The sequence below is a fragment of the Taudactylus pleione genome, unplaced genomic scaffold, assembly GCF_031769625.1.
Source record: "Taudactylus pleione unplaced genomic scaffold, aTauple2 ptg000040l, whole genome shotgun sequence".
NCBI lineage: Eukaryota > Metazoa > Chordata > Amphibia > Anura > Myobatrachidae > Taudactylus > Taudactylus pleione.
In genome coordinates, this window is record NW_028284442.1 from 10,791,799 (window position 1) to 10,806,897 (window position 15,099).

Genomic DNA, 15,099 nt, shown 5'->3' on the forward strand with positions numbered 1-15,099 from the left:
TGATCTACAACTTACCTTATAATTTATCAAATCATTTTTTAAACAGTCGGTGGTGATCCCCTTTAAGAATGTTTATATTTCTATATTGCTCTTTTTCTAGCTACATCGCTGGAAACAATGGGCCTGATTCAGAGCCGCTCGCTAGATACGATCACTCTCACGATGTGTATGCAAATTGCGTAGGCAGTGCTACCGCACAGAAATGCATTAGCACGCCCATTATTTCTTAGAAAGCGATCACATAGTGTATGCAGACACCCACCAACCTGTTTTAAAATGCCCACTTGTGCACGTCATGTCCAGGAAGTGTATGCAACCATCGGTACATCGGATGCTATTGCAGCGCTTGAGATTGACCATACCCTGCCGCAAGCACTGCGACCACTTCAGTGTAATAACAAGCCAGGTGACGTGTACTATGATGCTGTCTTATAACTATGCACACCTCTAAAACGCAGCTGAGATGCTCAGGCACGCCTGCGTTTGCGCCTCCACTCCCCCGTTTTTAATGGCCATCCCCTGTTACCACCTACAAACAGCTTCCCCTGTCACTCACTCTGCTGGGCTGTCTATGCGCAGCGAGCGGATGCATTGTGAACTTTCGCTAAGGTATGTACATGCGCACTGCAATGCATACGCATGCTCACAAATAATAAACACTGCATACCATCGGCATCTTAGCGAGCGGGCCTGAATCAGGCCCAATGTTCACTAATCTTTCAGTAAAAGTAGAATATATCAAGCATGCATATGTTTTACTGCCAACACAATAATCAAATAATCCAACATACTGTAGAAAGAGTGATCTTTTCTTCTTCTAATTAGTAGTTTGGTAATGTTACTTTTAGGTGTATCCTGACCTACCTCAGTTATAAGTAGAAGAACTAATAATCCACTCATAGTTGCAATATTGTTATTGTACCACTGTATAATTGCATCTTGGCAGCCCTGTGGAAATATAAAGAAAATTGAAAATCCAATTATATTATGGGGTTAAATTCCAAGTATAATAATCTGTGTATATATAAGTGGCACTACTGGTGTCACTGCATAATGGGGATCACTACTGGGGGCACTGCATAGGGGGGACCACTACTGGGGGCACTGTATAAGGGGCACTACTGGCGGCACTGCATATGGGTACCAATACTGGGAGCAGTGCATAGGGGGGCCACTACTGGGGGCACTGCATAGAGGGAACCACTACTGGGGGCACTGCATAGGGGGCCACTACTGGGGGCTCTACATAAGGGGCACTACTGGGGGCACTGTATAAGGGGCAATACTGGGGGCTCTACATAAGGGGCACTACTGGGGGCACTGTATAAGGGGCAATACTGGGGGCACTGCATAAGGGGCAATACTGGGGGTTCTACATAAGGGGCACTACTGGGGGCACTGTATAAGAGGCAATACTGGGGGCACTGCATAAGGGGGACCACTACTGGGGGCACTGTATAAGGGGACCACCACTAGGTAAGTATTTTTTGTTGTTGTCTGTGTATATATAAGGGGCACTACTGGTGACACTGCATAATGGGGACCACTACTGGTGTCACTGCATAATGGGGACCACTACTGGGGGCACTGCACATGGGGGACCACTACTGGGGGCACTGCTGGGGCACTGCATAGGAGGACCACTACTGGGGGCAGTGTATAAGGGGCACTACTGGGGGCACTGCATAGGAGGACCACTACTGGGGGCACTGAATAAGGGGATCACTACTGGGGGCACTGTATAAGAGGAACTACTGGAGGTATTACTGGGAGGACCACTACTGGGGGTACTTTATAAAGGGCACTGTATAAGAGGCACTGTAGAAGGGGCACTACATAGAGAGGACCACTACTCTGGGGACTGTATAAAAGGCAGAACAGGGGGCACTATATAAGGGGCACTACTGGGGGCACTATATAAGGGGGGGAATACTACTGGGGGCACTGCATAGAGGGAACCACTACTGGGGGCACTGTATAAAAGGCACTACAGGGGGCACTGTATAAGGGGCACCACTACTGGGGGTACTGCATAGAGGGGACCACTACTGGGGGCACTGTATAAGGGACCACCACTGGGGACACTGCATAGGTGGGACCACTACTGGGGGCACTACTGGGGGCACTGCATAGGAGGGACCACTACTGGGGGCACTGTATAAGGGGCACTACTGGGGGCACTGTATAAGTAGCACTGCTGCAGTAGGCATTGCAAGAGGGGCACTATTACTGGGCGCATTAAGGTGCATATGGAATGGAAATAAATGTTCCCAGAGTGATGAGAAATGGTGGTGTGTCATGTTGGCATGCCCCCATTTCTCAGTGGCCATGCCCCTTGTGGCATGTTGCCACACCCACTTTTTCATCGCACATGACTTTGGCGCACGCACATAGGAAGGGGGCTCCATTTTTCATCTTACCCTGGGCTCCAAATACCCTAGTTACGCCACTGCACAGGAGAGTGTATGGAGAGGGTGCTGCAATACTACATGCTTATTGCCATTACAGAGCATTGTAGGTAGATATAGTGGGCTGAAAGCATGTAAAAGACTGTAAGCATATTTATTTATTAGATTTATTTGTCAGACACTAGCTAGCACCTGCAGTCATGTGCAAACAGGCTCTTGTGTATATTTGTTAGAAGAAGTGAACCTGAAGTGAGCTGCACATACTGTACTTAAAATTGTTTTCATAGATGTACTATATTCTTTTAAACTGCCATGTGTTTGTGTCGCTGCTCTGTCACTTAAGGCCCCATCCACGGTGTGATATGCACCTTGTGATGCAACGGACGATCCGACAGCCGACATATCGGGCAGTCCCCACACACAGGCCCTGATTCAGAGCCGGACGCTCTGACAGAGCACTCGCTCTGAATCAGGGCCGGGCTATTTTTTATTTAGAACAGCCTCCTGGCCGCTCGCATAGCTGTGGGTGACCACCCACAGCTATAGCGAGCGGCCAGGAAGATGGTCGCGATGGTCAAGACCATCGCGACCATCGAGCTTGCGAAGAGACCCTTGTGGTAGGGTCTCGTTGCCGCAAGCCCCAGAGAGATTTTGGCTCTAACAGAGCGATCGCAAGCGGGTCGATGGTGCCCTAATGCGCATGCGCACGATGGAGGGAGCTCCGTCGTGCGCATGCGCCAGACCCGCATAGCGACAGCCAAGCTGTCGCTATGGGTCTCGCACCAAAGGGGGCGTGCTGTCGATGGTGAGTGACAGCACGCCCCCTTTGGTGGGCATGCCGGGGGCGTTGCTGCCCAGATGGAGGCGTTCCCATGGGAACGCCTACCGTCTGGGTCTGGCCCCACTGACATCACTAGTGATGTCAGTGGGAGTGCTTTTGGCTCTGATAGAGCCAAAAGCACTCCTGGGCTTGCGGCAGCGAGACCCTACCACAGGGTCTCGTCGCAAGCCCGATGGCCACGATGGTCTTGACCATCGCGACAATCTTTTTGGCCGCTCGCATAAGCTGTGGGTGGTCACCCACAGCTATGCGAGCAGCCAGGAGGCCGCTCCATTTTTAGGTAGGAGGGCCCTGATTCAGAGCGAGTGCTCTGGTCAGAGCGTCCGGCTCTGAATCAGGCCCTCTGTCCTTAATTCAGCAATCCCTATGGTCTCCAACACATCATCAAGTACTTCTAGCAATATTTCCACTTCTGTGTGTCCACTCTGCATAACTTCAGTGGACCCCTCGGACATCCAATCAGGTTGCAGCACCCTCTCTGTATGCCTCCTTTCTAGGATACTGGTTACAGGGTAGTTGCTGTACTTCTATGTTCTACTGGCGTTACACTGCCATTCAGTCTTGCCTTTCCATCTCGGGCAATGCTGTGCTTGGGGATGACCGAGGATTACTTACTGAGTGGTATTAGTTGGACAATTGGCACATCTTTGAAGCTACCTTTTTTGTAACCTTCCCCATATCAGGTTCATATACCAACTTCTCAGCTGCAGACAGTCCCTTGTAGTGCAGAAACACATCTAACAGGCTTTCAATTTTCTCCTGGATAGTGGCTCCTGTCTATGCTCTACTCATCTCCCAATCATCATACATGTACTCTCACTGGGGCTGCATATTTGCAGGGTACTAGTCATTTTCTTTGTCTCCACCTGCTGAGCCCCTGGCATTTGTTTCATCTTGAGCCTCACTTATCCTTGGGGCTATTATACTTTAAGACTGGATCAGTCAAGATTTAGTCCACCACTCTGGCAGGATTCACTTACTGACAATCCTGTCTTGTGGAATACAGCATGCTTCTCTGTTTCTCTGCTGGCAGTGTGTGCCACCATCCCCAGCTGCATACTGTAGGCATAATTTTACCCTTACCTACTGTCCACATGATTCTCCTTACTCCCAGCCTTCTGACACCTCGGTTAGGAATTATGGTTTCTGAAACAGCCCCAGATGTACTGATACTGTCTAGTTACTAGCTAAAGATGTGTCTTCATACACCTATCCATTTTCCGCCATGTAGCTCATTTTGCTACTTTTTCCTTAACTTTGCTATTTTTTCCTGCTACATTTTCCTTTTATTTTTGTACTTTTTTCCTCAAGCTTGCTCCTTAGATCACAAATAGAGTACTACATACTAGTTATTTTGTCGCAAAGGAATTGGTATAAAGTCATAGATTTAGCATAATGATACATGGCGAGGGTCACTCGTATCAGACCTGTCTTGTCTACTTTTTCCTGAACTTTGCTACTTTTACCTCAACCTTACTACTTTTTCCTTTGTGCTAATTTGACTTCAGTTTTCCATCTTAGTTAAATAGTGTACTAGAAACTTTAGGATTAGTGTTTTGGCAAAGCTAAGTCTGTGCCACAATAAATGGGGCTATTTGGTGCAATTTGAAAATATGTGTATCTGGAAACATCTGTATTCTGTTTTATAGCCTGGCTGTACCACCACACAAACCTTTAGCTTTACCTGAATGCTGGGACTGTGTGATCCTCACTGCTTGAAATCAAATGTGAGAATATCAGGTTCAGTGGCGGAACTAGCAGCGGTGCAGCCGGTGGCTTGCACCGGGGCCCACTGTGGTACAGGGGCCCATAGCCGCCGCTGCACCCGCTGACAGTGTCCCTGCCGCTAGTGTAGTATAGACCACAGTGAGTGTGGTCAACACTACACAGTGACAAACACACAGCCGCCAGCTAAACTAGTGACGTCTCTCCCATCGTGCAGAAGAGTGGGCAGGGACTCAGAGCAGACAGGTAAATTGTGTTCTTCATTTAAAATGTATGTGTGTGTAAGGGGCAATGGCACTGCATAAGGGCACTGTTCGGGGGGCCACTACTGGGGGCACTGTATAGGGGGGGCCGCTACTGGGGGCACTATATGGGGGGTGCTACTGGGGGCACTGTATAGAGGTTGTGGCCGTTACTGGGGGCACTGTATAGGGGGGACAACTACTAGGGGCAATGCATAGGGGGGGACTACTACTGGGGGCAATGCATAGGGGGGACTACTACTGGGGGCAATGCATAGGGGGACTACTACTGGGGGCAATGCATAGAGGGACTACTACTGGGGCACTGCATGGGGGGACTACTACTGGGGGAAATGCATAGGGGGGGCTACTACTGGGGGCAATGCATAGGGGGACTACTACTGGGGGCAATGCATAGAGGGACTACTACTGGGGGCACTGCATAGGGGGACTACTACTGGGGGCAATGCATAGAGGGACTACTACTGGGGGCACTGCATAGGGGGGGACTACTACGGGGGGAAATGCATAGGGGGGACTACTACTGGGGGCAATACATAGTGGGGATGGGACAGACGTCCATTTTCCAGTGTTTAAGAGCATATGGCCGATTGTCATTGGCTCCCATACATTACCAGATTTTCATTCCAACCTGCCAGATTGGACAGATATCTGACAGATAATTGTAGAGTGTATGGCCAGCATTAGATGCTTATAAAGAAAAGAAAAAAATAATAAATAAACAATATACATACACTCTGAAATATTGCCAGGTGACTAGTGTTACAGAACTTGTCATTCACAAATGAATTAGTGCAAGAACATGGCAGATAATATGGTTCAGCCAGGGAATCATCTTTTATCCAATCAGTGTAGTTTTGAACTCCACAGCATTTGGACTACAAAAAAAGACAGGCAAATAACTACATAACATTTCACCACAGGTTTACTTGAAATATAGAGCCTGATTCACTACGGATCGCTATTGTAATCACAGCTACAATTACACACGCAGTTCTGCTGCAAAAATATGCTAATGATTGCAACTGCTCACCTGGAATAGAGACGCCCACTACCGCTTTCTCAGATCCGTAACATATCGCAATCCTGCGTATACATCCAAATATCGAATAACATCAGTCCCTCACGCAGAATTACAGCAGGTCTGACCTGTCTCAGAAATTGCAAATGTCATTGCACCCAGTGAGTACTCAAGCTGCGTATGCCGTTGCAGTAGCTAATTTATGCACGCCCTGGAAACGGCGTTCAAATGGACAGGCATTCCTGCATTTCTCCGACCACTCCCCTGTCACCACCCCCAAACGCTGACATCCCATCACTCACTCTCAGATGGCTTTGTATCTGTGTAGGTGATCACAGTGCTATTGCAATGCTGGCTGGCACATTGCACCATCGACCGATCTGCGTATGCTGTTGCAGTTGCGGTCCGTGATGAATCAGGCCCAAAGTTAAATGTTAAGTGGACCCAGTTTGTGGTCTGACCTTCTTGTGAATTGAGCCACTTTTTGTGACAATGCAATCTACTAGAAACTATTGATATCACATAAGACATGAAGCACAAAGTTATAATAATATGCAGGGTTTAAATGCCTTCAAGAGGGAACGTGCAGGAATGATAGGAACAGGTGTGCAGAAGACATTTGGGGACCCATCAAATAGCCTGAACCCCGGACACCAGTTAAGTACATTTTTGGGGCTACGATCCATTTAATACATTCCATCATAATAAAAAACACTCTCTATTAATGGGTTACACTGGTCATTGTTAGGTATAGTTTTATGGCTCATTATTGTTGAAAAATATGGTGGCAACACCTGAATATATTTATTATACTAGTTACTACAGTCTCTAATATGTTAAATATTAACATGCTAAACATTTTATATGTTCATTATTGGATATGAAATGCTGATATTTGCAAATAAACTGATGGTAAAATGTCCTTGGAAAAAAAAACCTAGTACTGCAAGAATGCAAGAAAAACACAACAATATCCTATATCTGTTCTGCTTTTAGTGGGATAGTCTCAATTAGAGGACCTTTAAAGGAGCAAAGTTTAACCAAAACTGGAGGATCCTGGATGGATCAGGGCATGATTTTGTCAGATCAGATAAAGTTTGAAAAGGGTTCATTATGAGCCAATTTGTGTGTCTAAATTTTGGGATATATGACATTACAGTGATGGTTAAAGCCTATTTATTTACTGCAGAATACAACTACAGATATAAGGGTCGATTCAAACCCGGACACTAAGCTGTGCTCTCTCGCAGCTAAAAGGGTCCGGGTATGCAAATTCCATGTTCGCACTGTCTGGTGTAATGACGCCCTCTATGTCCTATAGAGCGACGGCAGAGCGAACGCATGCCAGTTTAAAGACGCCCACTTTTCTATCTTAACACATCTCCAGGAAGTGTATGATTAATCATGACCATCGAGAGCCATCGGAGCTGCTTTCAGCCCTTGAGGTAGACCCTACCCCACCGCACGGACTGCAGGCTGAAATATAAGCAAGTGACGTGTACAATGACATTTATTTGCAAATTATGCACGCCCATAAGACGCCGTTTTGACGACCAGACACGCCAACGTTCGCAATACCACTCCCCCGTTCACAAGCACCTTCCCCTGTTGCCACCCACAAACGGTGTTATCTGTCACTCAAAATAGCGTCCAGTCTGTGTACTACGAGCGTACGATTCCCGGGCACAGTAACTGGTTCGCGCATGTGTACTTTGACGCTTACGCATGTGCAAACGTGCGATAATCGCACATAGCGTGCGTCCGCAGCTTAGCGAACGGGTCTGAATCAGGCCCATATGCCACACTCTTCATTCTACGCTCAAGTAAAATCTACAGGCAGTGGTTTCATTGTTTATTTTATTTTAATATTTAAATTCCCCTTTATCTACATTGTGCATGATGAAACTCACAAATTGCTGCATTGTATCTAGAATTGCCAACTTCTCTTCGTTTCCAATTAAAATTTTCTTTGCAAATTGAGAAATAACCTTGTGAATATTTTCCAAAAAAATATTTAAAATCTGTAAATAATGTAAAAAATACATGAAAATTATAGCAATCCACATTGTGTTTTAGTTTGAATATATTAAATATTATGTATGATTTTAGTATTTTATTTTTACATAAGCCTCTTTTTGGGAGTTTTGAAATATGTAACATTTGAGACCCTCAAATAACAGAAATCTTTTGCTTACAATACTTATATTTCAAAGAAGAGGTGGGTAGCCGTGTTACATTTATAAATCACTATCATCTCACAAGTCTGTCGATCATTACAGGATTGACTACTGTTGTCTTAAGGCCCCCATACATCAGCAATTGATTGCAGCAATCGTGCAATTTGCAATTGAATTGCCACAATCGATTGAAAAAGGGAAAGATTTTTATACACAATCGATTGCAAATTGCACGATTGCTGCAATTAATTGCTGATGTATGGGGGCCGTTATGTATCGTGATTTATTGATGTAGCACTGCTATTTATGTCTATTTTTGAAATCTAAGCAATTTTTATGAAAAGTATGAGTGTCTTTGTTTATTTTTATGAACTGTGGAATCATGTGAAAATTGTTCAGTGGCACCGAGGTGGATGCATAATGAATCTATATAGTGCTGAGCTGTTTGTCATTGTGTGTTTGTATATTTCTATATAATTATTGCAGAAGCTTTCCTGTCTCCTCAATGCGCATGCAATGGAACCTGGGCACGTGCCCCAATGGCTCCCACTGTGAGTGAGATGGTACAGACCTAGAAGAGGAGGATCTGCCGCCAGGTATTAACTAAGAATGGGTTCCAGGGGGCAGGGGGTGATGGTGCAGAGTGACCCGGCATATGCCAGGGAATAAGTTAATATATCTATTGTGACACAGTTAGGTTAGGGGGTCCCTCTCCTGGGTAGAGGACTCCTTCCTTACGCACACACACACAGCAGCAGGGAAGCAGCACACCAGTCTGGATACAAATACAAGCTGGTCGGCGCCAGTCTTTATTGTACAATGTCAGAAACATAAAGAAAACATAAATATAAATCCTAGCCCTGTCGGGGCACTAACTTCACAGGTAGTTCCCTCACTACCAGAACCTGGCAGGGCCTAATGCCCTCGCCAGCAACAAAAGCACAGCACAACACTCACAGTAAGGTATCCAAGTGTCTCTGAGCAAACTCCCTGTCTGCTCTCCAAGGTGAGACAATCAGCCCTAAACAAACTAGGCTTATATTGGCCACTCTCAGGTGGAAAACTAACAATCCTGTTACCAGGCTGCGAGAACCAAAACCTGGAGTGGCCGTGGGTGGAGCCCTCCCTCTCCTCTCACCCACAACCCCCAGGTCCCAAACCGGCTTTTCAAAAAGCCGAAACTCAAGCCTGCTACACTGCAGACTTTCTCCTGGGGGTTTAAAACACAAAAGACAGGAATCTGGGACAAATGTACCTGCCACAGACCACTTTACCAGTGATCCTATCACACTATGTAATAATAATCCTCCAAAATCCGTCCTATCTTCAACAGGCATGCGAAGTGGGATCCCAGGGCAGGCACTACCCATCCAATGGCTCCCACTGCTAGAGGGGTAGAACAGACCTAGCCAGAGAGAAGGACCTGCAAGGACCACCCGGAAATGGTTTAGTATGGGAGCAGAACAGGGGGGGAAGCAGTACGAGATTGAGCAGTGGTGGCTGGGACAGAGCAGTAGATAATAGAGAGGAGTGGGTCAGATGAACAGTCAGAGCAGGGGCGGAGTAGCGAGCAGTGAGGGCATGGCAGGGCAAAGTAAAAGGCAGGACGCAGTGGAGCAGGGGGCAGAATGAGGTGACACGGCATATGCTAGGTCCCTTTAGTAGCATATATATTTCTTTAGTCAGCTTAGTAATACATATCAGAAAGGTTTTTACATACAGGATAATCCAACATTTCTCAGTACACTATTTTATTACGTCAGATAACGTCACCAGTCATTGTCATGGAGACTGGCCAAACATATAGGATGCAGACAGATGTGAAACTGAAAGGAAGTGGCATGTGCAGCTTTCTTCATGCCTGTTTAAAGTTCCCTGAGGACTGTAACGGTACTGAAACATAGGATTATGTGTATAAAACTTTCTGATATGTATTATACCCCTTTTCCACCTAAATTCCGGGTCTGACCCGAAGTTGGAACAAAGGTCCTATCCGGTCAGACCCGGAATTTTGCCGGCGACGACTCGGGATATTCCAGAGTTGGCGCCACTCACACCGGAGTCGGGTCTGCATAGACCCGGCTTTTCCAGAGTGAAAGTGGTCGCTTGGGGATGACGTCATCTCCAAGCGCAACTGAAGCCGGACCAATCGGCCGGCTAGCAGCGCACTCCAGGTCATCATGACTCGGAGTGCGCTGTTCTCACTGCAGGGTTTCACGGGCTATGCCCGTGTTAAACCCTGCTAGTTACCTGGGTTGGATTGCCGGGTCACTCGACCCGGCAATCCAACCCTCTCCCATTTTACACCAGGGAGCTGCCCGGGTTAACCCGGTGTAAAAGGGGTATTAGTAAACTGACTAACATGATTTTGTTACAAAGACCTGGAGTGCAGTCTGTTCTTGATTTGGATGGCTATCTGGCTAGTGCCTAGACTGGACTCCTAGGAAAACAAGGATATTGTATGTGTGAGTTCCGGGATTCTAATATTGTCACTATAGAAATAAATAATGATAATATTAATACAGTAATTATAATCTATGCTCTACTTAAAGTAGTTATTCAGGCAAACTCTTAATAAAAACAAGTGTACATACAGTACATTTCCAAAATATAGGCTTTTTTTAAGATTTGGAAGCTGTGCAAGGGCACTGTACTCTACACATTGTGACATTTGTTATATACTAGAGTATAATGTCCCTGCTATTTACATGCATAATAAATAGTTTTCCATTAAACGTTAGAGTACAAATTAATAACTAAGGGGGAGATTTAATAAAGCTTGGAGAGAGATAAAATTGTGAGAGACAAAGCACCAACCAATCAGCTCCTAACTTTCATTTTACAGACTGTTTTTGAAAAATGACAGTTAGGAGCTGATTTTTTAGTGCTTTATCTCTCACATTTTATCTCTCTAAGCTTTATTAAATCTCCCCCTAAACCCTTTATACCCTTCTAATTTTTGTTAAGGTTCGACTTTCTGAGCTTGCACTGAGAAACAGCCCAGCATAAGAAGAAGAGTGAATTTCTAGAAAAATTATTACTGTGAAATAATATTACAGCAGCACACATTTTTTAGTGTAATGCACAGAGAATACAGAACTTAGGAGGGTGTTCTGCTCACTACAATATGTGAGTGTGTTTGCCCTGGTAGTTACATGACACTATGCAGAATTATGAATCATTAGTAGCAGCCTGAAGCTCCAAAACAAGGAAAAATGGTAATTGCACAATGATTTATGTTTTCGTGTTAACAGTAATGCCTTATACAGTATACATACCAGTCCTTTGTAGCAAAACACCAGAATCGGTAGATGAATTATAAGTTCACTTGTAAAAAGCAAGCACAATAGACCAGCAAACTGAAAAAGTGAAATACGTTCCTGATGATTTTTAAATATTATGTAAATAAATATCAAAGACTAAACACTCTTCCCTAAATGTTACTTACCTGGTGTGGAATGTATTGCAGTGGCTTGTAGGTTGCTGTAAATCACATTACTTTTCCTGTGTTTTTTGCCTTAAAACAACTGGATGTAATGCACAATGATTTAGAGAAACTAAGCTGCCAATACTGTGTGATGGGTTTAAAACCAACACATCACTGGCAGTTTGGACTATCCTTTAAATAAAAATGTAAAGAAGCATAGTTTTCTCCTCTCCAACGTGTAACAAGCACTAGCGCTCAAAGCCTAGATTGGTAGTGGTAAAATCACGGGGACAAACTGCATACGGTCCCCCCTCAAAAATCCACTACCAGTACTGGAGGTTGCATTTGGAACATAATAACAAGGGAACATTCAGTGTGTGACCCCCCTGACATAATGTAAATTTTTTTCATAGAACATTGGGCAAGTTGGGATGGTAACTTGTGGTGATGCTTAATTTGAATTTTGTTTTTTTGTCCTGTATGATTGTAAAGTGGTTATTGTGGTTGTTATGGTGATGCTGAAGAAGTATCAAAAGCCGCCACAGCATACAGTGCTCCGGGCGGTCCTCTCAGGACTGTTGCTAGGAGACCGGGCCGCCATGTGGTCCTCTTACCCGGCTGCTTCGTCATCTCCATCCTGTCCTGATTGGATCCCTCTCCCTTTTCACCTCTGCTCAGTCTCTGCTCGGATGCCGGCTATAGTGTTTGTTACGTGGCTTTCGGTTCCGTGTATGAAGAGCATTCTCATGGTGTATCTAGTACCTCCTGTCAGTGTAATTTCCTTCTCTTACAGTTGTATTGTGGCATCTGAGCGGACTAAGAGTATTTTCCTTTGCGGTAGTCTCAGCCGCCCTGCAGTGTCTAAGGCGACTGTTCGTTACCAACTTACAGCCGTCTAAGCCGCACCACTGCATCTAAGTGGATATTTATTTTCTATTCTACTGCTGTCCCAGCCGCACTGCCTGCATCTGACTGGACTTTTAGTTACCATTTTACAGCAGTTTCAGTCTGAATGGACACTCGTTATCACTTCATGGCTGACTAGGCCGCACCATTGCCAAGTATACATCAGCCTTCCAAGCTGCAACTTGGCCATAAGGCCTATCCAGCCAAGTATTTATCAGCCATCTAGGCTGCAACTTGGACACAAGGCCACATCCCAACCAAGTACTTATCAGCCCTCAAGGCTGCAACTTGGCCACATCCCAGCCAAGTACTGATCAGCCCTCAAGGCTGCAACTTGGCCACAAGGCCCATCCCAGCCAAGTATTAATCAGCCCTCAAGGCTGCAACTTGGCCACAAGGCCCATCCCAGCCCTCAAGGCTGCAACTTGGCCACAAGGCTACATCCCAGCCAAGCACTTATCAGCCCTCAAGGCTGCAACTTGGCCACAAGACTACATCCTAGCCAAGTACTTATCAGCCCTCAAGGCTGCAACTTGGCCACAAGGCTACATCCCAGCCAAGTACTTATCAGCCATCAAGGCTGCAATCTAGCCACAAGGCCGCATTTCTATCAAGTACACACCAACCATCAAAGCATTAATTATCAATTGACTCACATCTCAAACCTTGTACACATCAGCAGTCAAGGCAGTAACTTGGCCACAAGGCCGCATCTCAATCAAGTACACACTCACCATCAAGGCATCAATTATCAATTGACTCACATCTTAAACCTTGTACTCATCAGCACTCAGGGCTGCAACTTGGCCACAAGGCCGCATACCAATCAAGTACACACCCACCATCAAGGCATTAATTATCAATTGACTCGCATCTCAAAGATTTCTGGCCTTCGGCTGCTCTCTTACTCAGACTTACTCTATGTTGTTGTGCTCCTTATTTCTGATAGCCAAATCAATCTAACAGTGAATCAACCCAGGAATTCATAACTTTATTGCTGGCTCAAAAAAGTGATACTTACAGAGAATTGAGGAGTCATCTGTCCTTACCACGAATCCCACTCAAAATCCTGCCCAAGTCCTAGCTGCGCAAATTGAAGCCTTAACCCAAAAGATCCAAGAACTGTCACTTCGGGTTGAGGACACGCTCAGGCCATGGTTTGAGAGCCTAAATTTAACCTTCCAGACTGTTTCTCAGGGACTCGTAAAGACTTCATGAATTTCAGTATGACCTTCACTTTATAGTATGGCGACCATATATTCTCTGGCTGTCTTTGGGATCTTCTCTGTATTGTAAGGTTTTCATACAGTGCTCTCTTTATTATATGGCAGTCACAAGAATGCTCTCTGTACTGTATGGCAATCACAAGAATGCTATATATTGCCATTATAAATGTTATGCTTTCTGTGTTGTATCGCAAGCTTTTGTATGCTGTGTTGTAAGGCAGTCATTAGGATACTTTCTGTATTGTATAGAGGACAATACTCCTTAAACTATATGCCAAGGGATTATCTCCTCAGAATCCTTCTGTTAGATTAGTTGGATTTGTCCTTTACACTTAAAGCAATCAACTTGATTAACTACATTACAGTTTGTAAGTGCATGCAATTGCTTCATGCAATGCTTCTTTCTTTGAAGAGAAGAATTTGAGCTAACAGTATCTTTTAACTTAGTCCATTTAGTAATAAAAAATTTTCTTACCAAGGCTTACCCTTATAAACACTATTTTTATAGTAGCATTATAGCAATTCCTGTATGGTTTCATGGGTAATCCAGATTGTGCATATTTCAATTTAGAATACTAGCTATACAATATAGCTGCATTTGTCCATGACCACCTATTTCGCACAACAGACCACCTTTCTACTAATCTTAGTGGCTGAACTTGGTTTATAAAAAAAACTCTTAAAATTCAATGTCAACTTTGCAAAATCAGAACCCTTGAAACTTACACTGACACGACAACACATTCTAGTTTGCAATCTCATTTATTTATTTGGACTCAAGGGAAAATGCAATACCTTAGCAAATTGTCTAACCTCTAAAAACCTTTCTAATTGAATATTCAAGCCATGCTAGGCATTATAACCTAAGACTTGCGCCGCATGAGTTTTCCCTCTTCCTCATAGTGTTGGCAGTGCACCATGACAGGGACCTCTGCTTATTTTAAACCCAACTTAAACAATTTTGGTGGCAACTTCAAAGTGAGATCAGTAAATATATATATATATATATATATATATATATATATATATATATAGCTAAATAACCTCCTAGGCTGGACAAAACTTAAAAAAAAACTAGAGATGCTTGAAATCATTTCAAAGTAGT

At 44.7% G+C, this 15,099-nt stretch overlaps 1 protein-coding gene across 1 annotated transcript in view; it reads right to left on the reverse strand.

Moving 5' to 3' along the window:
* TSPAN19 (tetraspanin 19) overlaps nucleotides 1–15,099 on the reverse strand; it is a 45,520-nt gene that overhangs the window by 12,138 nt on the left and 18,283 nt on the right. Inside the window, exons 4-7 of the mRNA XM_088455387.1 lie at nucleotides 11,714–11,794; nucleotides 8,169–8,279; nucleotides 5,972–6,115; nucleotides 865–948 (exon numbers count right to left, since the gene is read on the reverse strand). Coding sequence (XP_088311513.1) covers nucleotides 865–948; nucleotides 5,972–6,115; nucleotides 8,169–8,279; nucleotides 11,714–11,794 — 420 coding nt within the window. The remainder of the gene's footprint in view (nucleotides 1–864; nucleotides 949–5,971; nucleotides 6,116–8,168; nucleotides 8,280–11,713; nucleotides 11,795–15,099) is intronic.